Below are 27,093 nucleotides of genomic sequence, written 5' to 3'. Positions count from 1 at the left end.
CATGAAGGAGCGAGGAGGCGAAGGTACAAGGCATGCAGCAGTCCTCTCCTGGATGGATACAGCAGCGGGGATTTTATACCTGTGCTGCAAAATGTAACAATGCGCCGTGATGCAAAAAAGTGATGGGGAGCCAAAATGAGATGAGCTATATGGTAATCACAATCTCCTCGGGAGTTGTGATCGATTGCAGGAACCTTTGCCGATTGTTTCCCCATCCACGTCCGATTTAATACGGATAAAAACTATTTTTGGAAAAATTAGGTGGCATCTGGAGCCAGCCAGCAAGATAAAGATGGAGCAATGGGAGTGCTTTACAATGACTTCTGATCAATGACAATAGCCAAGACCGAATTAGGTATAAAATTGACTTCTTACTCGGTGTTAGGGTCAGGGTAAAGGCTACCAACGCCAATTACATATTCAGCGAGAAGTCATTAAAATTCTCAAATGCAATTTCATTTTGAAGACTCAAAGGTGTAATGGAAATTAAATATGGATGACCTATTGAAGAGATAAACAATTAGCTTATTCCTTCAAAATTGAGATCAGGTCTCCACTGCCTAGCAGCTGAAACTGGATTTACACCCGTATCCCTAAAAGAAAAAATTCTGGGAATTTATGTAATCAAACCATAGTTTTGATTATTTACAAGGGTTCAAAAAGTCGAAGTCATTTCTTGCTCAAAAGAACACCGAGGCAGTGATGGAAATTCCACATTCCGATGGCGGAGGCAAGTCTATCCACAGGACAACCACTGTTTAACTTTGCCACAAAGCGGTACTCATTTATCGACCCTGGAAGGATGATGGGCTGCGTCAAACCCCTAACCAGGATATTCACCTTTTGATTATGAACCACTCACTCCATTACTGAGCCACCTGACCGGTTGATGATGACGCTTACTTGGTTGTTTTGTGTTTCTGCATAATGACCGTGACATTTTTTGCCATTGCAATTATTTTTGTGTTTGTATTTTACCCCAGGCCATCCTTTACAAAAGAGGCTTTTTTGTCTCTATGCACTCTCACCCGGTTATGAGTAGATCAAATTGATTTGACAGCTTGAAACAAGAGGTGAAAGAAATTACGTTTGTTGGTCACCACTTTTTTTTTTGCATCACGTCACACCCTCATCATGGACGCGCGTAATATCCGCGGTCACTTCACACAAGCCCTGCCCACCCCCCCAGCCTTAGCGGACTGCAGGTACGGGGGGGGGCGCGGTTGCCTTGGGCGGGGCGTTTGAGCGGAAAAGGGGAACAACCTTGGCATAGAGGGAAGGACGGCATTCATGCTCACCCCCCACCCGCCACACACACTGCCCCCCCCTCTCCCATCCCGCATGCCAGCACGATACTTGAGCACAGCGATACTAAAGAACCTCTTTGCCATTTGCCACGTAGTAAGGAAGCAGTCGAGCCTGCAGCACGGAGCAACCGTAGGGCATGCAGAGTTCTCTTCGGCGGGTTTCACCTCTTGGATCATTCCCTTGATTCTTCGGTGTGTGATTAGTCACCTACTTCATCGTTGTTACGATTAGTTAGAGAGGTGCACCGAATATCCACTTTACGACCATATTTCCACAACCAGATCAACATCATCATCACCTATTAAGGCCGCACCACTCCCTGATGTCCTGTGCGGTGAGAGGTTAGTGGTGCGTGGTTGGTTTTGTGATGCAGTGGCAGGGTGTATATTATCGGATGAGGGGTCTCCGATGAGGGGTAGCCGGGTATGAGGAGAGGGGTGTGTAGGGAGATTCAGGGTGTTTGGTGAGGTGTGAGGAATGGAGCAGGGTGTTATCGTGTGCGGTGAAGGTGGTGTGATGTGTATAAAGAGACTCTGGTATGTGAATGTGCAGTGTTGTGATTTGGAGGGTGCAGTTTAGTAGTTTGGCCTGGAAATATGGTTTGTTTTATTTCATAAAATATAGATACAGATATGACTAACAACCTTTGAATCCATATCCGATTGGACTCGTAACTTTGCATGATAATAAAAATGTTATTCGGTGCACCGCTAATTTTTATGCACAACTGTTTCAGTGCCGGAAAATAAACACCTTTGCCAAATACACAAACTTGCCTTGCAGTAAGAACTTCAACATCGCCTGTCCCTTTGCCACTGAATACATTAACATACAGGCAGCGGAGTGAGAGTGCTCACGCCACCTAGAATAACAAAACACCGAGGATGCCTGCTTTTATACAGCACACAGACTGATTTATATTTCTCCTCCCCCCGCCCCCGAACATCGTGCAACATTTACTGCCGCTAATAACTGCCCACATGGGCTCTCGTCTCTATAAAAAAAAAGCCTTTTCGGGAAAGTGATTTTAGCCTTTTGGTAATTATAACCCCCCGACAAACCGCAGCGGTAAAGGTTCCGTAAAATGAGAAATCTAAGCTGGAGTAGCCAATAATTGCAAGGTTTAGAGTTTTCACAGTGGCAAATTAATTCAAAACTCCGGCTATACCTGCCAAATGCTCATCATAGGTAAAATACATCCGCAGCTTAGTGCACGTTTGGCACCAAATCGCTGACCCCTTTATTGCAGAGGAGCTATTATGTGGTTTTAAATGATTTTTGTATCTCATTATGTGATGCCTGTGCGGGTTCCTAAGTACGGGGTACGAGCACAGCGCTGAATAGGATGTCAACACAATGAGAAACCTCATTCCACTTCTATCAGACAATCTGAATATTAACATATGGGAAAACATGTTTTTTCCACAGTGACAGTAGCAAAAAAAAAACCCTCATTATTTTTCACTAACCTGTTATTTTACGTGTTAAGTTCACTGAAGCAGTTACTTAGCAAATTAAACTCAACATATCATCCAGCGATGTACGAGAAAAAAGTGCTGCTCTTGTACTTCAGGGAGAATGTGAACGACGTTAGTAGACACCAATGGCAGGGGGGTACCTGCGCTGGTACGCGGGTGCCGTGTTTTCGCTCGAATCATCGAATCTCCGTCGGGTGTAGGAGCTACTTCGTGCTAAAAGCATCCCCACCGTGTCCCTGCAAACACACACACACGTGCACACGGTACGCACGCACACACACACACACAATTCCGCTATAAGCAGACGTACACACACACACTGAACGCAGGTTGTTTTAGGAGCAAACCTCTGGGCAAGTGTCGCAATCGTAGCATATCTAGCATGTGATTGTCAATTAATTAACTTTGATATATACAAAAAAATCCTGTAATATGCAGAATTGATCGCTTGTTAGGATAGAAGGTCAAATACATCTGAAAGAGCCCAGAGTTTAGCAAACAAGAAGCTAGAGCAGCATTGCCGGTACGGAGCCACGAGAAGGATCTGCCACTCTGGCCTGCCTCACTTTGGCAAGCACCAATGGAAAAAGGCAGAATGGAAGGGAAATCACAGAGGCCCCCCTTGTGTCCCATGCTAAGCTGAAGACATGAGCACCTTGTACCCGTGGATGTCAATCTTAATGTACAACATCCACAGCTTGCTGTTTTCTCGTAAAGATTGAATGGGGTTCAAACAGTGAATGTGGGGGTGGGGGGGAGTGCATGCTGCAACACAAGTGAAATGCTATTTAGTTTTTATTATACTCTGGCTTAAACTTAAGAGTCGACACTCGCGTGTTTGATGGCTTCTGTTCTCATGGCTTCAGCAAGTCTCTGTAACGGACCACCAGTGTTGACTTACAACAAGTGGTACTCATTTTATATATCACGACAAGAGTTTACTTTTGACCGCTTACGGCCAAGTTAGCAGTTTGTTTGGTCACACAGCTCAATTCAAGTTCTGTTTAAAAAAAATGGACATTCACGGCATGTGTGCTTTTATTGGCACACTGAAGTTGCTGCTCGCTTAAAATAAATATGTTTGGGAACCTTTGGCTCGGTGAAAGAACACAATGCAAAATATAAGCTTTCCGCTGGCTAAGTGAAAATAATAATGAGCTATTTTTATACACTGGCCGGCCATGCGCATCACCGTTTCCTCCACGAATAAAAACGATGGGAATTTAAACAAAGGCAGAGAAAAAGATAAAAAACTAAAAGTCAAGTGAAGAGCCACGGGGGTGGGGGGGGGGCGTTCTAGTTACCGATCACTATCCCACCCACAAAGTGAACCCAGCGAGGATATTAAAAGTAAAACATCGGTGTTTTTGTTTCTCTGCGCAAGCGACCTTTTAGGGTGATGCTCGATCGCATTGGTGGCCGTGAGACGGTGATGGAAATGTATCATTCCCACAGCAGGGGTCAAACAATCAAAAGCACAATTACGGTCGATTTCCCACAAAGCTGTACTCGTATAATCAAATGCAGAGGTAGGTAGATGCCCGGGTGAATGCCCAACTAAGATTTGAATTTCCGATTGAAATTCACGTACTCTAAGCAAAGCGCCACCGAGCAGGAAGGTAATCACATCTATATATTTTTACATACAGAATTTGAGTTTTCTGTCAAACACAGCAGAGTATTTGTATTGTAGACCAGCTATTGAAGGCAGAAACGAAATTACAATATGTAAAAAAAAATAATAAGAGACAGATGAGAGCAGGTTGGAGTTCTTTTGAAAAGCTGGACTTGATAACGAAAAGCAACATACCAATAACGGCTGCCGGTCAAAAGCAATAAACAAGAGTGGCAGACAAGGAATGTTACACGTCTCAGACACGGAGATGGAGCATTTCCATCATTTTTGGTGCAGGTGCAAGGACATCGCAGCATCTTGAGAGATGGTGGCAGATTTATGAAGCCTTCATCTTGCAATGGATTGCACATGGCTGATGATGATGATGAAGACGACATAAATACAAACTCATGATATGTGGTTGGGAATCATTAAGGGCAAGAGCTCATAAAGAAGAACATTTCCCCTCCCCCCCCACCAAATATAAATCGATATCGTTTCGTTCCTTCAGTCAGAACTGGTCCAAAGTTTATTTGCTTACACAAAATTCCGGATAATATTGGTCTGAAAAGCGAAAAGGGCCGATCGACTGAAAATACGTATTCACATGTGGTCGATACAGAACCCTGTTTGCTTATATATATTGTATATATTGCCGTTATATAAAAATTCCCCCACCTATTCTCCTTCTCCTCCGGGTCGGCAGTCCCAGGCTTGCGCGGGAACGTGAACTTGTTGTCGCTGATGGTCGGAGGGACGCGGGCGAGTTTCGTGCCCAGGCTGTCCCTCTCTCCTGCCGGCTGCGCCAGCAACGCCTGCACGCCCCGGCATCAACACAATGAGCACAGGCTGCCAGGTTTACAAAGCAAAGCCACAGCGGGTATGCGTGAAGGCCAAGGCAACACGTGTCTTCCACACTTCCCAAAGGCTATAATCATGGAGGTGGCGAAGCAGTGTGATAGAACGCTTATGAAAAAGTGTTGTCGTGAACTGGTATCATCCCGAGCTACAAACTCTCCCCATCCCTATTTTCCTATACATGTGTGTGGTGGTGCCTATTTACATACACATTGCTGTACCCAGTGAGGGGGCGACGGTGTATTTGGGCATTTTTCCCACAACTAAGCCCGTGCCAATCCAACTGAACGTTCAAAATTCATACAGCAGGAATCAGTCCATCCATGGGACGTGCGAGGACATTTGATCAACTATATATTAACATGCAATTATGTCTCAGCTGCTCCATAAATCTAAAAATATTGTAATTGCGTTCTAGACAAGTTTGCCTTTTGATCGTGTAAAGAACTACATACTAGATAAGGCCTATATATAAAGACCCATGACATTGCACCCATTGTGAATTTGGTCATGTGTGTACGTGTTGGGTAGCAGCTATAAAAATAGTACCCTGTCCTTTTGATCTGATGCAATGAGCAGCCAACTGCAGCAAATCACACGTACACGGCACGGGCTACACGCTACACGCTACACGCTGGTGGAAAACCAGCTTCTTCCAGTGCAATACTTCCAATCCTTTCATATGACATCGCATTTTTAAATAGTAAATCAAAGGCTCTTCACACCCAGACAGCATTGCAACCTCTGTACCACCGCTCATGATCGTAAGAATCACGAACGACACGGAAACTGAACGCATCGTATGTATGCATGTATGTATGTAAAACTTTTTTCGCACCATACGAAGCCAACCGTGCTCATCAGAAGTGCGGGGGAAGGACAACAATCAGAATCAAAATATAAATGTATACGGGTAGGAATCCAATGAGCTATACATCTTTTGCACAGATGACCAGAAGAAACTAAACACAGATTTAAAAGTGCATAGCTCAAGCGCCATCCTAATATCAGAAGGAAGAGCGTTTCAGACGCCCGCATGAAGCGCATCTGAAAGCGCCACGATGCACTAACCATCTTCGTTCAACGGCTATCCAAAAGCCGCTGCTGCTGCGAGGATGATCGAGTGTTGAGCCCAGTGTGCACGCACTCACACACACACTCACACACACACTCACACACACACTCACCCTCTCGCGTTCGCGCGTCTCGGTGGTGGTGAGCCGGGGGCTCGAGGCCGAGCGGGCGATCCCCGAGCCGGCCTGCGTGACGTCGCCCCTCTCGCGGAGGGCGTCGCGCGGCGGCTCGCCCGCTCCCGTCGCTCCCGCCGCCGCTGCCGCCGCCTCGGGCAACGCACCGTGACTACCGGTCTTGCGCAGGCCCGAGCGCCATGAGGCAGGTGCGCTGGCAGGGGGCGCAACGTCCACGGTCTTCTTCTCCTCCTCCTTGGGAGCGGCGGCGCCTGCGGCGATGCCGCCCGCGCCGGCTCGTGGGAACGAGCTCGGGAACTGAGCGAGGGTGGGGGGGACAAACACCCGGGGGGGGGGAGTCGGTGTGAGTCCAGGGGCAGCAGGCACAGGGTGTGGAGGGGTCGGCTAAGGAGGTCTGGGGAAGGAGGCGCATGTGAACGACAGCAGACGCATGCGTACGTGCATGCGCGATGGTTAGCAGTGGGGGGGGGGGGGAAGTCGTCTGAAGCGAGGGATTCTGGGTAGAGTGGGTTACTTTAACAAGTTGGGGATATTTCCTCTATTTTTTTTTGGCTGTCTATTTCAACTGACCCCCCTTTTATGAAAACATTGTGGTTCTTTCAACTTGGACTATGCAATGTTGTCAAGAGATTTTAAAAAATCTCCTAGCTTTTCGGTGCACAGATATATATATTTTTGTTTTAAATAAAGTATTATACAAAAAAATTAAGTCTAAAGGCTGCCAGGAGGTCAGTGAAATATTTAGAAAGAGGAGTCATAAAAGTGCCAAGGTAAAACGTGGACATTATGCTCAACAATGTATTATCTAACTTTGTATGTATTGGGAACACACAAAACCAAACACACACACACAGGTAATTTCTGAGATGGGATTAATGGGCTCGTGAGGATTTGTGGGGATAGAAGGGAGAGAGAGGAGGGGGAAAAACTCCAAAACACAAAAGGATTTAAAAGAGAGAGGAGCCACCACTACCTGCCCTTTCTGGGGCACAAGCGGGATTCCGGTTTTACGCAGGCCCTGCCGCCACGTTAGCGGGTTTAGCGGTGCCACTGCAGGCAAGGTGGCGGCTACAAATTCAGGCTGCGCACGCCACACGGTCAACCGCAGGCAGGCAGCAGCAGCGTGGGCCACGCGGAGGGACGGCAGAGAGGACAACGCCCGGAACAAAGGGAAAGAAAAGCAAAGACAGAGACAGAGAAAGGCAAGGCACAGGCAAAATAATCAACAAAGGAGGCGGAGGAAAAAAAAATTAACGAAACAAGACATACCACACTCGGATGCAACACAGGAATACAGTCATTCATTTCAACATCAGCATCTTCCTGGAAGCAGAAACACTTGAGTGAAGAGGCTCGGAGGGAGGAGACGAGAGAAAAGGAGCACAAGCAAAAGTGTTGTGTGACTGAAGGCCAAGTGCCTTCTTTAATGGCTGACCCTTTGATTTATTGAGAAGAGCTTGAAGGCTTTTTTAGGAGAGGGTTCTCGTGTATCGGGAGGTTTGGCCAATTACATTAATCGCAAGTGGGGAAAACCAGGGTACCTAGAAGAATGCGAGGATGACGTTCAAAACTCAGCACAAGCTGATAAATTCAAATGTAGTCCCTTCAAAAGGCCTCTAACCAAATTGTGTGCTTGTGGCATGGCAATTATACAAGTGTGTTATTTTTAAGAAATTGAATATATAAAACTACGTGACAAACCAAACTCACGACAAGAAGTTTTACTGTGCAATCTGGTGACCAGGCTGAAGACATCAGATCAACACTTGAACCCAGTTTCACTGTTACAACCACAAGTGGCTGGCAACCAGACACCAACTCAGGAGCAGCGCCAGCGAAGCGACGGGGATTATCCCAGAGCCACCCGGGGCCATCTGCTCCATTAAAGTAATGCCATTCATCAATTAACTGCTGGGTGAAGGGCTTCTTCCACACACCTTCCTGCCACCTACGAAATTATAAAAAAAAAATTGTTAAAGCAAAATGGCTGCGCTGAGCGGGATCCCGGCCCGTACCTTCCTGGAGGGCGACGTCGGGGTGGTGGCGGTGGCGGCGGGCGGCTGGGTATTCGTCACCGTCAGCGGGGCCGGGGAGGGCGTGGTCTGCGTGGGGGCAGAGGGCGGCACAATGAGGCCGTGCGAGGAGGCCCGCGACGTCGGGGGGACGCCAGGCCCGGCGGGCGTCACGCCGGACGTCTTGTCCGGCATCGCCTCGTTGTTGTTGTTCACCTTGTTGTTGTTGTTGTTCTCCTTGACGGACGGCCGGTTTTTCCCTGCGGGTCAAAAAGAAAGATTTTTTTTTAGATACAATTAACGTCACGTACGTATGTGTAATCGTATGTATGAAGGTTAAATGTCAACTGCGTGGACCAAGGGGACTAGATAAGTTAAGGTTAGAAGAAGTTAGTTGTCGACAGCACCAGGTTACTCAATTAAGGCTAAGTTGACCGAAGGATGAAGGCAAAGGGCAGGTCAATTATACATTTTGCAACTGATGTGCATGACTAATTCCATGACGTCAGCATTGTCATGTTATCGTCACCGGTAGAAATTACAGGAAGCAATCAAATGCTGTGCTGTAGTCCATGTTAAGCAGTGAAACCTCTATTGTGTTCCCATTTCACACATTTTACAAAATGTAAACTTAATTCCAATTTTTTTTTTAATGTACATTTACAAAATGTTACAATTCACCATCAACTAGCGTGCTTCGCATTACACACCAGTGAATGCTCCGTGGTTGCGACACATATCGCGCCTCAGTTATGGGTCATTAGTCACACGTCACGAGCAAATGTGTCACTGATGAGCATCGGCCCGCATCAACCAACTCTAAAAACAGCACCGCCACAGATGATTTCAGTGCAGAGAAGATGAAATTGCAAGGCAGCACGAGAGAGAGAGAGAGAGGTATGTAATACGAGCAACAGAAAGAGAGAGCAGCAGAGATGTACGGAATGAGATAACCAGAGAGAGATGCAGCATGGGAGAAGTATGCAGCGAGTGAATCTCTGGAGGAAGTGAAATATAACGTACCACCAGTAGCAGTGGGAGTGAAAGAGAGAGAAGCAGAGTAAGAGAGACAGACAAAATGAATTGCATTTGTTTTTTTATGGCAATAAATACATTTATCCCCTTCAACAACAAACATTCCCATTGTGTTTGACGTTCTAATTTGAAAAACGTATGGCAAAAGTTGTCTCTGTATAAAATGAAAAATCAGCAACAGGGCCAGTTGGGACCGCCAGGAGGCATCAAGCATGGGCAGTTGCCAACACACTCAGATGCCCATTGGCGATTTCCTGTCACTCTTTCATCTATTTCCGCTGCATTACTCTAATATCCTATGCAACGATGCAAGGGCATTCGTATTTAGACGCAAAAAAACAACTCGCCACATTCATCGTTGAAACCGCTGAAGAAAACTGACGATATGCTAACAATACATTATCATAAAGACAGGACTCACTCATGTATAATAAAGCAAGCCAACCAACGCGAAGAAAAACATTAGTAGCCAAACCCAGGGAAGTTTTTCCCAGTGTCATGTCAGAAAAATGTGGCAGAGTTCTTCGCGACTTGGTTCTCAACAACTGCTGACTGAATAACATCTGTAACCTTGACAAAAACAATCTTTCTTTCTTTCTTTCGTATGGCTGCTGATGTAGAGCATCAACTACAATTTCATACTGAGGTAGTGAAGCCCAGATAACTGCGTCAGGAGCAGCGACGTATATCGCTGCAAAGTCTCCTTCATATTTGTGGATCGGGCAGTGCATCATTATGTCGTTTGAGGTGTTCTGGATACCCACAGTCGCACGCTGGACAGTTTATTTTATATCAGTGCATTGGGTTATCCACATCTGCCATGGTTTGTGCGGATGCTATTTAGGGTGGACCATGAGCTTCGTGGACAATGACAATGATCAGATGGCAGTTGAGGCCACAGCTGCATTGGGGAGCTCGTTTGGCAGAGTCTGCGCGACCGAGCGACTGTACCTGTGTGGTTCTCGGGCTGCGACTCGGCCTCAGAACCCTCCTGGTCCTCCTCCTCGTCCTCGTCGTCCTCCTCCTCGGAGCTGGAGCTGCTCGTCTCGTCATGCTTGCTCTCGCCATCACCCTCCTTCCTGCTCGCAACAGCCGACAACAAGGGGGCAGTGTAGAGGCCCTCTCTCTGTTCATTAACTGGGTTGCGGATCATTGTGGGCTTATGCCAAGGAGCCACTGCCAACATTCGCAGGTGGCCTCTGCAAAAAGCTGAGCTCCACACTCCAGATGATTTAAAATGCAGCGGCCAGAATTATTAGCACTATCATCGGTTTTTGCAGTTGTGCTGTATGGAAAAGGTCAAAGCGCCCAGCAACTGCAGCGAAACATCAGGCATCGTACCCAGCACCACGCGGTACAACCTGAAGACACATCAGGATTTCTTCTGTTTCTATGCCCAGGACCGATTCCTGCCACTCGATGTTTGTCTTTCTTAGATACATTGCATTACTGTCTTCTCACATAGCTTTCAAAATAAGTTGTGCACTAAAAAAAAAGTTATTAGTATGCATAGGCAGCCATTGGTATGTTCCTCTTACAGCCTGAATACCATCTGGGGCCTGGCTTGGCAGAGACATAGGAAAAACAAATCTCTATCTGTTCTTCATGTTTAAGGGCCCCTGGCCACATCAGATCACACGGCTTGTCTGGGGATCTGTAGTGTGTGCCAATGATCAAATTCAAACTGTTGTCAATTTAACTTTAGCGAGGAGCTAATCATAAATGTAATATAACGGCCTCATTAAAAATATTGCTCACTTCAACATGGTTATATACAGCAGCTTATGTTTTACAATTCAATGACTGCCTTCATTTGCCATCAAATACAACGGGTATCATCATGCCATGTGTCCCTTTGGCTTAAGAGTTCATGGTACATGTCATAACCAGCAAGCGACCAGGGGATTCCATGACCAATCATGCATCGCTTTGTCAATGTTATTACATGTTTAGTGGCAACATGTTTTCCAAAACACAGTAACCTTTTCGACAAACCATACTTCAACCTCTATCTGTGCATGGATCATTTGCTTCCACTGCTCAATGCTTGACCGCCACTCGACCCGTGAATTTACATCATCAATGGCAGTTCCGCTGCCAAATAATTATTATCTTCACTCAGGACATGCGCGGTGATTGTCAGTGCATCATCGACGAGGAAGCGACAACTCTCAGTGACGGAATATGAACAGTGCTTTGTCAAAAATATAAGTAGACGACTGGATGGCCTTAGGGTGTTCCATCACACTGCTCAAGTAATGAATTATGAGACAATTGAGCTTGAATTCAGGCTCCAGTCCCCGGTGATTAAACCAAATTCTGAGACTTACAGCAATGGGAGACTTCAGAGGAGCTCTGATCTTAAAAGTATCAGTTATTAGAAAGACCGGCTAGAGATTGATCGTCAATACGACTAAGAGCATGGTATTGGATTTTATTAAGTAGCCTTTTTGCTTTGACTTAGATGCACCACCCCCACTCATCAGGGTTGTACTCTGTGTTGGATGCCACTCACGGTTTAAACATGCAGGCTTATACATCTGGAAGTTAGGCGCTTGGCAACCGCGAAACCCTTACCCTCTAGATTTGATGGAGTTGGTGTCATTCGACTCGATTATCTCGCTGTTAATGGGTTGCTTCTCCTTCTCGATCTTCATCTGTGACGAGAGAGAGCATGTACACATCCACACAAAGACAATGATTCCCCCGTATATAGCCTTCCAGGCTGCAGGGGCAAGTGTTATTAGAGAGCACCTATGAAGGCGGGCACGGTATATGAGCGGGTGGGTGGTCAGCACCACTCCCGGCCGACTTTCTCACCCCATAGCTCATGCTTACACACCGCATCAGGTACGAAATTAAGGCCAAGTTGACCACGGGGAGGCCCAGGACCAGGTTCAGATATTCGCCACTGTTATTGGTCGTGAGCGGGAATCGAACGCGGGTAGACAGGTTCGTAGTGAAGTCCGCTAACCACTGAATTCAGGCCTGTTCATCAACATTAGCCACGCGTGTTACAAACCATATGTCAGTGGCGAAGATGAAATGCAATGTATGGATTTTAAAAGCACTAAAATGTTGATAACACTCTCTCCAAATATCAACAATTCATAGTACACATTTTAAAGGAGAGGGTGTTTAGAAAAAGAGAGTACCGCGGGCACGCCTTTGAAAACTTCAGCAAAGTAAACAATCGTTACTTAAGGGCGGTATAAACACCAAAATTGAAAATGGTACAAAATCTCAAAATGCCATATTTGGCAAGAGGGCAGGAGCACAGTTGGGGGGGGGGGTATAGAAGACAAGCCAACCTAACACCATCCCCAAATAGGGGGGGCCCAGTAGGTGGCTGCCATACCCACGTACCGTTTTCTGCTTCGTTTGCAGCTCTTCCAAATAGCTGAGCACATCTTCGTCGGACACATCAAACGCCGTCTGCCCCTGCATCGCAACAAGGCACGCGGACAGCGGAATGCGTGGTGAGACCCGACAACAGTGTGAGCTTCAAGCGTCTTCTATTCCAACAAGTTGCGAGCTGGCATGCATTGTCTCATCAGAATGTCTCATCATGAGACAATGTGGGCTAACACACTCAATTATGAACCCTGTTTCCAGGGGGTCAATGAGCAGCTGGGACGAGGAGGGTGACAATTTTACTCGCAGGCCCCCTTCTTTAGATGAAGGGCCTGAGCTGGAGGCTACTTAGCCCACGGGGCTAATCTGGACCTGGGTGACAGCCCATTATGTCAAAGTGTCCCCCCATTCTGCTCAAAACGAAACAACGCGGGTGACCACTCACCTTCGCCGGTGGCCCCCCGAGAGCCAGCAGTCACAATATTTACAACGTCCCCGTGGCAAAGAGGACAAAACCCACTTGCAACTTCCAACAAAGTGACCCTCATTTTAATCGAACCCGACACAATTAAACGCGGACGAACAATCAGCGTGCGCAGTGCTGCAGTGGCGCCGCGCGCCCGGCCACCGACCACTTTGTTGAGCGCCTCCATGTTGCAGAAGTTCTCGACAAGCACGCGGCACGCCTCATCCTTGCCCCAGTGCGCGGCGGCGTGCAGCGGCGTCCAGCCGTCGTTGTCTCGCACGTTCACGTCGAAGCCCGCCTGCAGCAGCAGCCTACGCGGCCACGCAAGCAAAGAGAGACATGCCCCTACAGCCATACAAAATGTCGGGGGGGGGGGGGGGCGCAGGTGCTAATAATGAGCAACGATTAAGGCTGACAAGCTCCGGAACGATGAGCGGGGCCGGGTGATGCGGGCCAGCGCCCTGAGAACGATTGTTTAAGGGTTCTTTATAAATTAAAATGTATTATTATTAACACCACACCCAGGACACCTTGGTCTCCTCAGCAGTGATGCTTGCATAATTAGGTCACTTCTGAAAAATAATATCTCTGTGGGCTTTGCCAGGTAGGATGGGGACGGTTTCGTTTTATTTGTATGTTTTTGGATAATTTGTTTACCTTTACTATACTTTGCACTCCTATCGTGTTTTTGTATTGTTTGTTTTTCTAACGTCCTGACCCGCCCCGGCTGGACATCTGTGCAAAAGAGCATTATAGTTCATAGGATTCCTCCTCCAGTATAAATAAATATTCTGATTATGAGCCCAGAGGAGGCCCTGGACCAGTTCATATCACGGATGTTAGCCGTGACCAGGAATCGAAATGTCGCCTGCCAGGTTCGTCACGCGGTGCGCCAACCGCCACGCTGACGTCTAACGCTCCCACCAGTGCAACAAGTGGCCGCCGTGGCCGCCGCGGCGGAGCGCTCACTTGATGACGTCGATGTAGCCCTTGGCGGCGGCCACGTGCAGAGCGGTGCCGCCCGACTTAGGGTGCCGCACTTCGTCTATGCGTCCACTGTTGAGCCACTGGCGAGCGTCGCGCATCATCACCTGCTCCTCCTCCTTGCGTGCCGCGTCCTGGTCTACGCCTGCTCCCAAGTTGGGCGTACGCACGCACACACACAGACACAAAGACAGCCTGGGTCAGCTTTACTCACCATAGTGGCAAAGGCCTCATTTACTCAAGCAAAGGGAACAGCAATAGGCGCTGAGACATTTGCCTGGTTTCATGACCCATAAGGCTTTGCGGCATCAGATCCTTTCGCTCTGACCCCTACACAACCTCCTTCACCTTACATGGCTCGAGGGTGGGGGTTAGCGGAAGAGATGTTCATTCCCATTCTGCTGTAATGTACACCGATGCCTTCTTTATTGAGGGCGATAATGGCACGTAAAATAAAGATTGATTGATCCAATGTTCTAAGCGGTAGGTCTATTCACAACCAGGAAGTTAAACATGGCTAATTCTGAGATCAACCTGATTCTAAGCGCGAGGTCTGTTTGAAAAGTCAGCCTGAGAGCCAGGTTACGGGACCCCCCGTGGGATCGGTTCGACCCGATCGGACCCTAGTTGCCAGGAGCACATTTCCCACTGGCTGTGGGACTAAGGCATTAGACTGCACACACACACTAAAGCTGGTGTTGCATACAGGCGAGATATGGCCAGCACCATGCCTGACCACCTTGGTCTTCCTAGTGATGGTATTTACACAAGAAACTTGATCAAGGATACTTACCTGCACACACACATGCGCCCACATAAAAGCACATAAATTTAAATACAACAGTTACTGGCTTTCCAAAGTCATCACACAGTCTAACTGCGGCAGTGAAACTTGTGCTCTTGTCAAACAAGCATGAGTGATTTTTCTGTTGGAAAAAGTGTCGTCTAAAAGTGTTGGGTGAAAATCACTCCCGATGTTTGAACGTTACTGCGTGAATAGAAGTGCTGCGTATCATAAATGTAGTATAAATGACGTGCCAGTGATTTATGAACAATAATAAAATACATCAACCATTATAAATGTCTTGCGCACACACACACACAGGCAACGATCCATTTTGCAACAGCTGTGCAGATGGGTCAAATTCTAAAAGTCAAAGTGACCTCGTATTATCTCTGCTGTTGGCCGTCAGATAGCGGTTACAATTCCACATTTCCATGGTGCGGGGGCAAGTGTCTCCAAGAGACCGACTCCAAAGACTGAACCACTCGGTGGTGGTCACAAATGTCAACACGTGGGAATCAAAGTCACGCTTGCAAGAAACATGAGGTCTCAACGAGCTCTCACCTGGCAAAAATTATGTCTTTGAATTCATACATTAGTTTTAATGAACCCAAAATTATTATGAGTTAAGTGTATCCATAACCAAAGAATGAATTGTGCACATGTAAAAATGCACTCATGAGATCACTGCTGTCCGAGACAAATGATTCATCATTACAAAGGATGCAACATTACAATAAATCACAAACTATATATAATATACGTGTGTCAAAAAACATTTTTGAATTCCAAAACACCAGAAACTCAATGCAGACCTGTCATACCCTCATCGAGACTGGAGAAAACATAAATCCACAGCTGAAAAACCCACCCCTTGTCACAACGAACACAATAATTTGTTACGCGCGTGTGCGCTCTGGCACCCGCGTGTCACCGCAGCCGACGTTGAAGCCATCTCACAGTCTCGACGATGATACCGAGACGACAGATGTTTCGCAAACCAACACGCGCGCAAGCGTGCGCGTGCTGGGCTGAGTTTGAGATGCAGGGTGAGATCAGGCTTTGGAAGCATTGGGGGGCAAGCTCAGGCACCTTAACCCGATGTACCAGGAGGAAAAAAGAACAAACGTTAATTTTCGCTTCACCACTGGGATTGACGCTCGTCGATTGTGAAATCTTTATCATCACCAGCGGCCTCAAGTGCTTTGTTAATTGTAGAAGAGAGAGAGAGAGCGCGTGCAGGGCTTTGATTGAGTCCATGTCACCTAAAGCAGGGTGTGTGGTGGCACCTATTTGCAATGCAGCACCTTAGAGGCAGGGTTGATGGATTACATAACAGATTACGATCGTGTGTTGCACACAAACACATAGGGCAATGGAGGTGGCCTGCGAAAGGTAGAAAGACAAGTATTATACCGGCCAATATGCAGAGATATTGTTCGTGTTGTCCCTGTCAGCCATCCCTCTAAGGTGGATACAAATAGTTACCATTTTGTGGTAAAGCCAACGGTGGTTGCAGTATGGAGAAATTGGCATGCACTTATAAACACTGGATTTTAAGTTGTCAATGTAGTTGAATAATGCCCCAGTGGAGGAAGACCTGAATGCTAATTGGAAGTATTTTAGTCCCAAAACCTTTGATTAATTTTAATCATGGTGCACAGAATGCAACGTGCCTCAGCTGCACAATGGTTTATCCAGACAACATCCATTCAAAAAAACTGACTTACATAACCTGAAATGGGTCATTAAAAGGACACTGACGGACAAAGCTTGTATTCAGTGAAAAACTGCGAGTAAATGTGCTTTTAAATAAAATTGCCCCATTTAAATAATGGCCAAGTGCAAATACAAGCCTCTTCTGTCATCGGCAACATGGCCTCTTACAAACATCACGAAGCCACTTTCCGCCGAGCCAATTTTCTGCTCACCCATGTGAAGCCAATAAATCGAGCTAACGCAGGATTAATTTCCACAGAGCTGAGCCCCACAGCTCACCGGCGTGGCTTTATGATTCGCGAGGCCCAGACGAAAAACACCACGGGGAAAACCAGATGCGACGACAACGGACCTGAAAGAGCGACGCCCGGGCCACCTGTTTCTGGATTTATTTCACTCCCCCCCCCATGCACTTTACAAACCAAAACAATAAACACAAACCATATGGCACAGTGCAAAAAAGCAGGCACTGGTACGGCATACTAATGTTGTGATCATGTTGTGCACGAGATATTAAGTTGCAATTTCTTACGAAAAAGCAAGTTTTCTGACTTACCTGCACAGACTTGTGGATGTTATAAACCATCAAATGCATTGATTTTATCGGAGCAATCCAGTTTCCTCAAATACCCATGAACAATCTCTGGATTGTAAGGCTTTCCTGGATAAATGAAGCAAATATTGCCACGTTTTATTTTGGTCCAAATGTCTTTTAGAAAGCAACCTTCATTTACCCTCAGGACAATTTTTCTAAACATCTCCTGATCTGACTGAGTGACTGTGGTTAGAAAAAGTAACCCACAATTAAAGGATTAAAGTTGAAATCCTAGTCAGGGGGGGGGACTATGCCAATCATCCCTCCATGGTCAATAAAACGAGTACAACTTTGTGGGTGATCAACAGTGGACGACCTTTCATTGACTGGCACCCACGTTTAAAATGTATTAACACTCTGACTTTGTCTGAGTGTTAATAAGTTCAAACAACGTAAGGCCTATTTAAGATAAACCGCACGTACAAAAACAAAGTGCTGCACCAGCTATAGCTTGTTTTATTAGCGAAGCGTGTACGTTTAATATACCGCTTTCATAACCTTTTGTCAATCGCTTGTGTGATGCAGAGCGATGACAATTCAGCAGCTTATGGATTATTTTTAAGCATGTGGGATACTGATGACATACCAGTGAAGCGAATCAGTGATAGGGGAACCAGAGTGGATCAAAGTTGTAATAATTGCCCATGTTCAAGAGCACTGAAGCAGTACCACTGGCTTCCCCCGAGTTTCAATTCAGAGTCCAGACACAGACGAGTGTAAAAACACAACCGCATGTTCTGGTCACCAAAAACTGGACAAAAAAAAGCTTGAAATGAATTTGCTGCCACTGACAACTACATCACTTTAGTTTCATTGTCATGCAGATAACACTATTTGCATTACACGTAAAAGTTTGCATCTTGTATGAGACCAGAAGTCGTTCTGTAGCGTCTTCTGGCATGATGCGATGCCACTTCAGAATTAAGAATGCAAAGTGCTTCATCTCTCGACATGCCACTAATCGCACGAATGGGAACAAAACTGGGAGCAAAACAAAAGGCAAGAATATAAGCGAAGCAGCGCGTTGCTGGCCCGCAAAAACGTTGGATTGGATGCGGTAAAGTGACCCCCCCAACCACGCAGGAGCGCTCCGTTCTCTGGCAGCGGGGTCGACAATGAGATGTCACTGCCTAGGCGGAAGGGAGCGAACCAATGAGCGAACGGGCATCAGGGAACAAACGTGCACACACCGTTGATGTGCGCGCTATTTATACAGCGCGCGCCGTGACTTTGTGGGCTATGTCCAGTGGCAGGGAGGCCACACGGCGCCCACAGGGTGCGCGCGAGCACTCCGACCGCAGGCGATGCTGACACGGTCTCACCCCCCCGCGTGGTTGTGAAGGGCTCCACGGAGAGAGAGAGCACGTGGCGCTATCCGCCGTGTCGCGTTCCAACAATTGAGCATCTATCCGCGCACCTGTCGCAGGCAGAATATTGTGTTCTCTTCCTTCTCCCCAGTGGCCAGGGAGAACTGCAGTCATTCGAAATAGCCAAATGTGTAAGAATTTTTTTTTTTTACACCTCCAGCCACTTTTAGAGAAGCACACTCTGTTCGGGAACACGGGTTGCGGGTTTGGGAAAGTGCCATGGACAAGGCAACGGAATCCTGAAAAACATAAATGTAACAATGGGTCCCCCTTTGCATATTTGTGTACGTACCGTGTAGACATTGAATAGCAGATTGACAGAAATGGACCCGCAAAGGTTTTCTGAAAAACCGACGGCATTATATGTACCTGTACAGCACGATTGTGAATCCACTGGTGGATGAGTCTCTCTAACACCATGCAAAATAAAAACCTCAACAAAGGAGTTAGACTATAACATCCTAAGCAGGACCCTTCCAAAACAGGCATGAGACTGTTTTGGCTGCCTAGTCAAGTGGCACTATGGATAAAGCATTCGGCTAAACACGGACTTTACAGTTCCATACCGCTCAAGCCCATCATCTCTCCTGGGTAATTAAAGAGGCTTCACACGGTGGTACGTGAGAGGTAGCCATATAACTAAGAGGTCAGAGCGCTGAGGCTACACCACCGGTATATCCAAGGTTGGACATCTAGGCCCATGATTAAAGCAGGTTATCCTGTAGTGAATCGATGGTTTCAGCTCAGTGACAAATGACTGCAAGCAAAAACCACCACGTGAAATATGGCTTTATAATTAATTTGGATAAATTCCAACTCTGAGAATGTTAAATATTGGTTTTACTGTCGCGCAATGAACATGCGTGCTTTGTGGACAAGGGGGTCACTTGACAGGAGGTAGATCTGTGATGTCGTTTCGATGCGCTGTTCTCTTCACGCGAGAGATGCAAATGGAGCCCGATGCAAATCGCACAATTGGGATAAAATTGAGGGAAGATACAAAAAAATGACGTGCCTGTGTGAAGTGAACTGTGGTCACATCCTATGCAATGCTCACTTGAGAGCAGGGAGACTTTGTGAATATTAAGCATGAAAACTGTTTTATGATATCAATTGCACGGAACAAAATAAACACATTTGCAAAGCTGATTATTTGAAGGTTCGTAATTTTAAAATAACTATGAAAAAAAACAATGGAGAGCTTTAGTCGATGAAAAAAATAGTATTGACAAGGGAAAGCGCCAGTGGCTTTTGTTTCTGGCACTTATCAGGAACCGCAGGGCCGTAGCGAGGGAGGGAAGAAAGCCTTCTGCGGCAGACTCCACAATAGCGCCCGCAGCTCGTTGTCACTCAACGAGCTCGCCATCCTCTTCCCAAATAGTTTATGCGACCCGCTCGAAAATCCTTAACCTTAAAGCCACAAATTTACACCAAAAAAAGAGACAAATCTCCAATGAAATGCCAAAACAAACAGAGATATCCCCGTTTGGTCATGAGTACCAGTATGTGAGCCCAACAGTACATGTCCGATCGAGACACTGGTCCACCTCTGTGAGGAATTAGGAATTTCCACAACTGGCTCAGTCACCAATGGATGTGAGGAAAACCCAAAGCTCACTTGAGCAGTGAGAGTTTCTCAGCAAATACCGTTAACAATCACCTTTTAAGGCCTGCACTGCACAAGCGAGACATATGGTCTGATTCACATATGCCTGACCACCTTTGTCTCTCCAGTGCTATTTACAAACTGCATCAGGTAATAACTCTTATGGCCAAGTTGACATCTGCGAGGGCCACAACAACAAGTTCAGATATACCATCAGCTGGCAAGTTGTATATCCGAGAATGGAACCCAGGTTAACGGAATCATAGCACAGCAAGCGAACCGCTGCACCACCACTCCTCTCTCTTACACACACACACAGTTGCATGCACAACTAGGCCTGTTAACATACATATATAATACAAAAAACTTCCACAGACAATTGCACTTTGGCCAATGCAGCAGAATTCACAGGCAACCATGTCCAAGAGTGAGAATTCAGAAAAAAAATAAGAATTACCATTAAAGGAAGCCCCCCCACCCCCCCGGCCACAAAATTAATGCACACACAGCCGTATTTAATTGTTTAGAGTCAACGTTCCTTTGGTATTTTATGAGCAACATTTTCCACTCCATGTCTGGGCTGCCTGGCAGCTGCCCCAACCTCGCCGCATGGCAGTGGGTTGTCATAGGGTAAACGCACGGTCTATTTATGGCCATTTTCCCCAGCTGCCCGCCCACCCGCACACGAAAGGGCTCCTGTGAAAGCACATTTGGCCTGGGCCGATGGGGCAAAAAGGGAAGAAGCCACTTGTGCCGGACAACGGCATTTAGCGCGGACACTGTACATAGCAGATTGCATTGTAACAAAAAGTAACGGTGCGTTGAAACTGAATCGTGTGAAATTGATAGGGCGAATAAAATCATGAATCAGCTCTTGAACCGAACCGTTATCACTAATCGTGTCAATTGACTGTACCCCAGGAGAGGGAGTGGGTGAATTGTCACATGCCTATTAAAATGAACTGAAAATAACGTAGCGGCAAACACGGTGGGTTCGTTGGGGTCACTTTAAAGCCGCCGCCGCCGCCACCACCACCACCACCCATACCCCCCATCGAGTACCAGAAATTTACGCGAACACAATTTAGATTTTCCCCAGTGCTCTTATCTCATTCCAGGAACCAAAACGAGTTTGGTTAAACAACGCCAACCAGTCCCATCACTTTCCCTTTGACCTGGTTATTATAACAACACGAGCAGTGCAACTATTATGCTGCCTAGGTGTAGTTCCCGTCCAATTTCTTATTAGACACCGACAATACTACATTTTGACTTAAAACTTTCGTGACTGCCTTTTGGCTTCTTTGGTTCTTTCGGTAAAGTCAAGTAGATAGAAAACTAAAAATGAAGTTAATAAAAATTATAAAAAAAAAACACTGATAGAAACGAGCCTGGTTCTTAAACGGAGTCAGTGTACTGGCAATCTCGAATGTGGACTGTAGCCTGGTTATTAAGTTTGGTGAGTGTACTGGCAGTCTATAATGTAGACTGTAGCCTGGTTCTTAACCTTGGTGAGTGTACTAGAAGTCTATAATGTAGACTGTAGCCTGGTTCTTAACCTCGGTGAGCGTACTGGCAGTCTAAAATGTAGACTGTAGTCTGGTTTTTAAGCTGGTGAGTGTATTGGTAATCTATAATGCAGACTGTTGCAATGGTTAAACTGAGTGAGCGTACTGGCAGTCTATAACTTTACCAAAGGAACCAAAGAATACTGCCAATACTGTTAAAGGGTTATAACCTGCATAGATGGAGTGGACACTGCACCCCGAACTTTAATTTGCCGACATTATAATAGCAGCAATGTGAAATGCACACGCAAGCGTTACATTGCAGTTGAGGACACAGCATGCATTGCGTGCAAAGCTCAAGCACATCACAAGAATACGCTCGAGACTGCGCACGAATATAAAACTATACATAGCGACACAACGACAGAGCCATCCGTTTAGCTGGACAGATTCTTTGCACAAGCAACAAAAGCTCACATTCGTCAATAACACTGTGGCCTGAAAATAAAATATATAATCGGTGACGTTTCGGGCAATGTCCCTTCTTCATCGCACTACAGGCACATGTGCGAGTACTAATAAGAACAAAAGAACGACAGCACATGTAAGGAAGGAATTATGTGATAAACACGACACACTCCCACCCTCATTTGTCTCCCCACTGCTGATATTGGAATCACTGTTATCAGGCACTTATTTAAAGTTGTGTCGACCCAGAGAACCTAGCTTATATATCGATCGATGCATTTCCCCATAAGTGTAACGTTAAACACAGTCACACAACTCTGGACGACGCAGGCATTCCCTGCATACATTACGTTACATACGTGGGCACACATTTGTGCAATCACAATAGTTCACGCCCTCCCACAAAGTGGAGTGGGGGAGAAACAAAAAATGTCTAAAACAGGACAGCTAAAATTAGCATCTTAAGGGCAAACAGTAAGGTTACAAAGTAAGCAAGCCAGGCCAACGTGCACTGCCTACGAAGCTCCATGGTTCTCAATGCTCACACACCTTTAGCACAGCAGAGATACATTCACGATTGTTTTAAAATAACCCCAATACACAATGCGTCCTGAACCGTGGGACCATTCAGAACTGAGAAGAATCAACAAGATCAAGGTGTGTGCAGGGAAAAACCAACACAGGACGGACAATAGCTCAGGTCAACAGATGGTGGGTGGGAGGAAAGTTGTGCACAAAACATCAAGAAAGAAACCTTCGAGCCCGATGATTTCCAATGCGGTTGGACTGCTGTGATTGACACACTGTTGAGCTCGGAGTTTGTGCCAATTCACAATATTAACCACAAAGAGACTCACTGCTCGAGCTTGCATTGGGGCGTGGTGCTCATCTGCAGTGGAAATTCTATACTACTACGGCAGGAGTAAACACAGTCTTCTTTACGATCACCACAAACCGACTTTCCGAAGGGGCCAACACAATTTTGTTTGGCCGAGAAGTCGGAATAGGCTGGACGTCTTCCAACTGGGATTTGAACCTGCTATCTCCTGACTGGGAGTCGAGCCCTCTTGCCACATGGCCTACCGAGGTAACGTTCAAGGCCAAAAATATACGGCGGCGTCAACATGCTAAGCACGTATTTACCATCATCATCTCAATGACTGCATCCCCAGCACAGATGACCGATGTAGGAAAATGCATCGCATCACCTGGATGCCATGAAGATAACACGTGATTCTCTTCCCCGACCCCCCCTTTTTTTGGCAACGTTTCCATCGTGAAACCAAAAGGCATGGGGGGGGTGTTCCCAGGAGACACCAGGGAGACGCAGCAGACAGTAGTGCTGCTCAAAGAGGACACATGTTCTTCTGGAGCCGATGATTTACGACCTGGACATACCGGCCAGGATGTAAGCTGCACCAGGCCACCACACTGTCAAATCCCCCTGTCCGAGGCAGGCTGGTGGCATTACTAGCACAGCTCGAAAACATCTTCAGAGATCGCCTTCATTGACAACTGCCTTAGACGAGTCACAAATGTGTAGAGCTGACTGTAAAATGCTCATCAGTCACCGTCTAAAACATTAGCCTACTGAGTGCTGGGAGCACACTTTTTTAAAGTAGTAATTCTCTTGACAACGAATTGCTCTGCAATTTCCAAGTAACAGCTTAATCCAGTACTTGGGGAATTTTCAAGTGATTTTATTACTCAATACTTAACTTTCCAGCACTGCCTAAAGGCCACCAACAGAGATGAGTGCAATCGCATTGCTCCTGTGAGCAAGGAGATACTTTATTTTTGGCATCATGACCAACAGAAGAGTGTAGGTACATACTCAATAATGTACACACGTTACTTATTTGGAATATGAGTGTTCTTAACAACACAACAACACTCACACCCACGCGCGCACACCCACAGTAAAAGCCAGTTTAGCAGCGTGCATCATTGCAGTTTTGGTCAATGAGGAATATCCCACCGAGCTCAACAGATGCCACCAAGCTACAGCAAGCATTCAGGAAGGACCGATCTGGTACAGTAGCTTAACGCTCGCACGTAATTTTCCAAATTTAGCCTCGACTCCAGAGATTAGCAGCCTCCTCCTGGACACGGCATCTACAGAATATTCTGCATCAAAAATCAAAGTATCTCGCTCTTCATATGGGAGACACTCAACTATGCCGGCTGTCCTGCGCCGGTGGTGGTAATTCTACATTACTATGGCTGGGTAGGAGAAGCAAACATGACTTCTCAATGTGATACTTATTTTATTGACCCCAGAGAAATGATTGAGTCAACCCCCCCCCACCTGGGGTTTGCGACTTTCTATGTTTGAGTTGGGTGCTTTAACAACACACCATAAGGTTGAATTCATATAATAAAACGCTGGTTACCCTGCTGACATTTGGGCTGATTAAATATTTAGAAATGATCTAAAGAAATTGTGTTTCCGAATTAGTAACGGTAGTAAATGTACGCAAAGCAAATATGTGTTTTGATAACGGCTCTTGCTTAAGAGTTATTCAACACCTTCATGGTTCTGTTTAAGCCATTTGACCATCTACAGCTGCACCGCTTTTGAAATTGGCTCTCCGTGCATCAGGCATTAAACATGAACCCTGAAAATGGCCCTGAATGTCAGAGCATTGAGCTGAAAAGGCTGATATTCTGCAATGGAATTCAGGCAGCCGCACATGATTAAATCAGAATCTCAAGTGGGGTGAGTGCATCGTCTCAGCACAGCCAAAAATGACTGAATGAAAAGGACCTTCGCATAAATAAATTTGGTTATGCACCTATTCTATCTGCATCACACATCTGGGAAGTAACTGTTTATTTTTATTTGAATCAGAATCAGAATATTTGCTCATGCTGGAGGAATCTGATGAGCTAAAAACTCTTTTTCACAGATGTCCAGTCAGGGACGGGTCATTTGAATAAGTCTGATTGATTGATTTATTCTGTCAGCGAGTTGTTTCACTGAGCGAGCGAGGGGAGATGACAGCGCAGCACATCACACCATGTTTGCTGAGCTCCTCCTGCAGCATGTCCTCCAGGGCCTCATCCTCGGTGATGTCCAGGGGCAGCTCGCTCTCGCTGTTGACCGCTGCCACATTGGCGCCATGCGCGATCAGGTACCTGGCAACAGAGTCCGGCGAACAAGGTTACTCACTGCCCACCGCGGCGAGAATCATAGCCACCAGGTGGCTTCACGTATGAAGACTTAGGTGGGCAAGGGCTGAGGATGTATGGGACTAAACCTGGAGGGCGAGATGTTCTGGGTCGCTAGGATTTAAGTCTGGGTGGAGCTGAGAAACGATATGGCTTGAGGAAGCAGAGGGCAGTGGAGCTAAATATATTGTTGCAATGCACTTCTATGCTCCCAGGTCTATGGCTCCCCACCTGTACCAACCTGCACCTAACTTCATGGTCAAAAATAAGCTTCACAATCTGCACAGCGTGGGGATGCCTTCATCCAGAAATGGATTGACAAAGGGCTACATGCATGTTTAGTGTTTAGGTTGTATTCTGGTACAGGTTTAGTGGACCGTTTGGCTCATTCCATATTGAATAGTCGGAACGTGCAGGTGTCCTTCAAACATTCAATGGAAGAGTAGTTAAAATGTACAGATAGGTGTGCAACCTACTTTCTATACTGCTATCTCCTAGACAGATGTAGTAAAACATTTAATAAAATGATATACGTATAAATATTAGTTGAAATCGACTTCAAGATATTATGTTATGTAAAATGGGATCTCAGTTTGCCTGGGATGTTAAAACTGAAATCTGAAGTGTCTTCGGATTGGTAATAAATACAAAGGCCCTTTTTGCATTGTAAATAGGCTGCAACCATACAAGCGCAATCGTGAACTGTGCATGCATGCAGTCTAGGCCCGATAAAGCTCTTACAAAGCAAAGCTGACAACATTGTCGTGTAACCATAGAGATATATTCGCAAGTGCCAGGGAACTTTTCTTGCAAATAACCGGCTCGTGAAATAAAAACGTGTGAAAAAAAGACTCTTTTTAGAGACACGCAGGATTCTCTGGCGAGAATCATCTCCGTTGGCAGGCCTGAGGCCCAGTATTGGAAATTCCATGTTTCCATAATGGAGTCAGTATATCCATTTGTTTGTGTTTAGTTTTGTTGTCCTTCCCCGCACCTCTGATTAGCATGGTTGGCTACAAACGGTGCTAAAGACATTCAAAATATGAACATTCATACAGGCAGCTGATAATTTCCAACAAAGTTGTATTCAAATCTTGACTTAAAGCTTTTGCGACTGTAGTAATTCATATTATTTGGGTCTTTCGGTAAAGTCATGTAGATAAGTAAAAAAAAATATCACAAAAACTACAACGTTTCGATCGCAACACAAGCGGTCATCATCAGGAGAGCGGCCGTCATCAGGAGAAATGACGACCGCTTGTGTTGCGATCGAAACGTCCCAGTGTTTTTGTTATACATATTAGTTTTTTGTTATATATTTTTGTATCTATCTACGTGACTTTACCGAAAGACCCAAAGAATAAAAGTTGTATTCATTTTGTAATGATAAAACATTCATACCTATTGGATTTTGAATAAAATAAGGCTTTGTACATGATAAAGACTGCATTTTAATTATCGGTGTTACCACCCACTGGACGTTCTTGGTATTATTAATAAAAGCAATATTCCCATTCAACTAGAACTTCCTTTCTTCCACTTATATGTTACGCCATG

The 27,093-nt window shown here is 46.0% G+C and overlaps 1 protein-coding gene across 9 annotated transcripts in view; it reads right to left on the bottom strand.

The window, feature by feature from the left end:
* Window positions 1–27,093, bottom strand: part of LOC144718682 (protein phosphatase 1 regulatory subunit 12A-like) — a 101,987-nt gene that overhangs the window by 41,154 nt on the left and 33,740 nt on the right. For 8 of the 9 annotated variants that reach the window (XM_078594126.1, XM_078594123.1, XM_078594128.1 and 5 more), the window contains exons 3-12: window positions 25,385–25,503; window positions 14,304–14,463; window positions 13,501–13,645; window positions 12,881–12,955; window positions 12,092–12,171; window positions 10,466–10,593; window positions 8,483–8,739; window positions 6,447–6,764; window positions 5,080–5,216; window positions 2,927–3,022 (exon numbers count right to left, since the gene is read on the bottom strand). In XM_078594126.1, the coding sequence (XP_078450252.1) occupies window positions 2,927–3,022; window positions 5,080–5,216; window positions 6,447–6,764; window positions 8,483–8,739; window positions 10,466–10,593; window positions 12,092–12,171; window positions 12,881–12,955; window positions 13,501–13,645; window positions 14,304–14,463; window positions 25,385–25,503 (1,515 nt within the window). The remainder of the gene's footprint in view (window positions 1–2,926; window positions 3,023–5,079; window positions 5,217–6,446; window positions 6,765–8,482; window positions 8,740–10,465; window positions 10,594–12,091; window positions 12,172–12,880; window positions 12,956–13,500; window positions 13,646–14,303; window positions 14,464–25,384; window positions 25,504–27,093) is intronic. The other variant, XM_078594131.1, reaches the window with a different exon arrangement.

This window comes from Lampetra planeri, chromosome 5 (assembly GCF_965212315.1).
Source record: "Lampetra planeri chromosome 5, kcLamPlan1.2.h2, whole genome shotgun sequence".
Lineage (NCBI taxonomy): Eukaryota > Metazoa > Chordata > Hyperoartia > Petromyzontiformes > Petromyzontidae > Lampetra > Lampetra planeri.
This window is presented reverse-complemented; position numbering and strand designations above follow the sequence as displayed.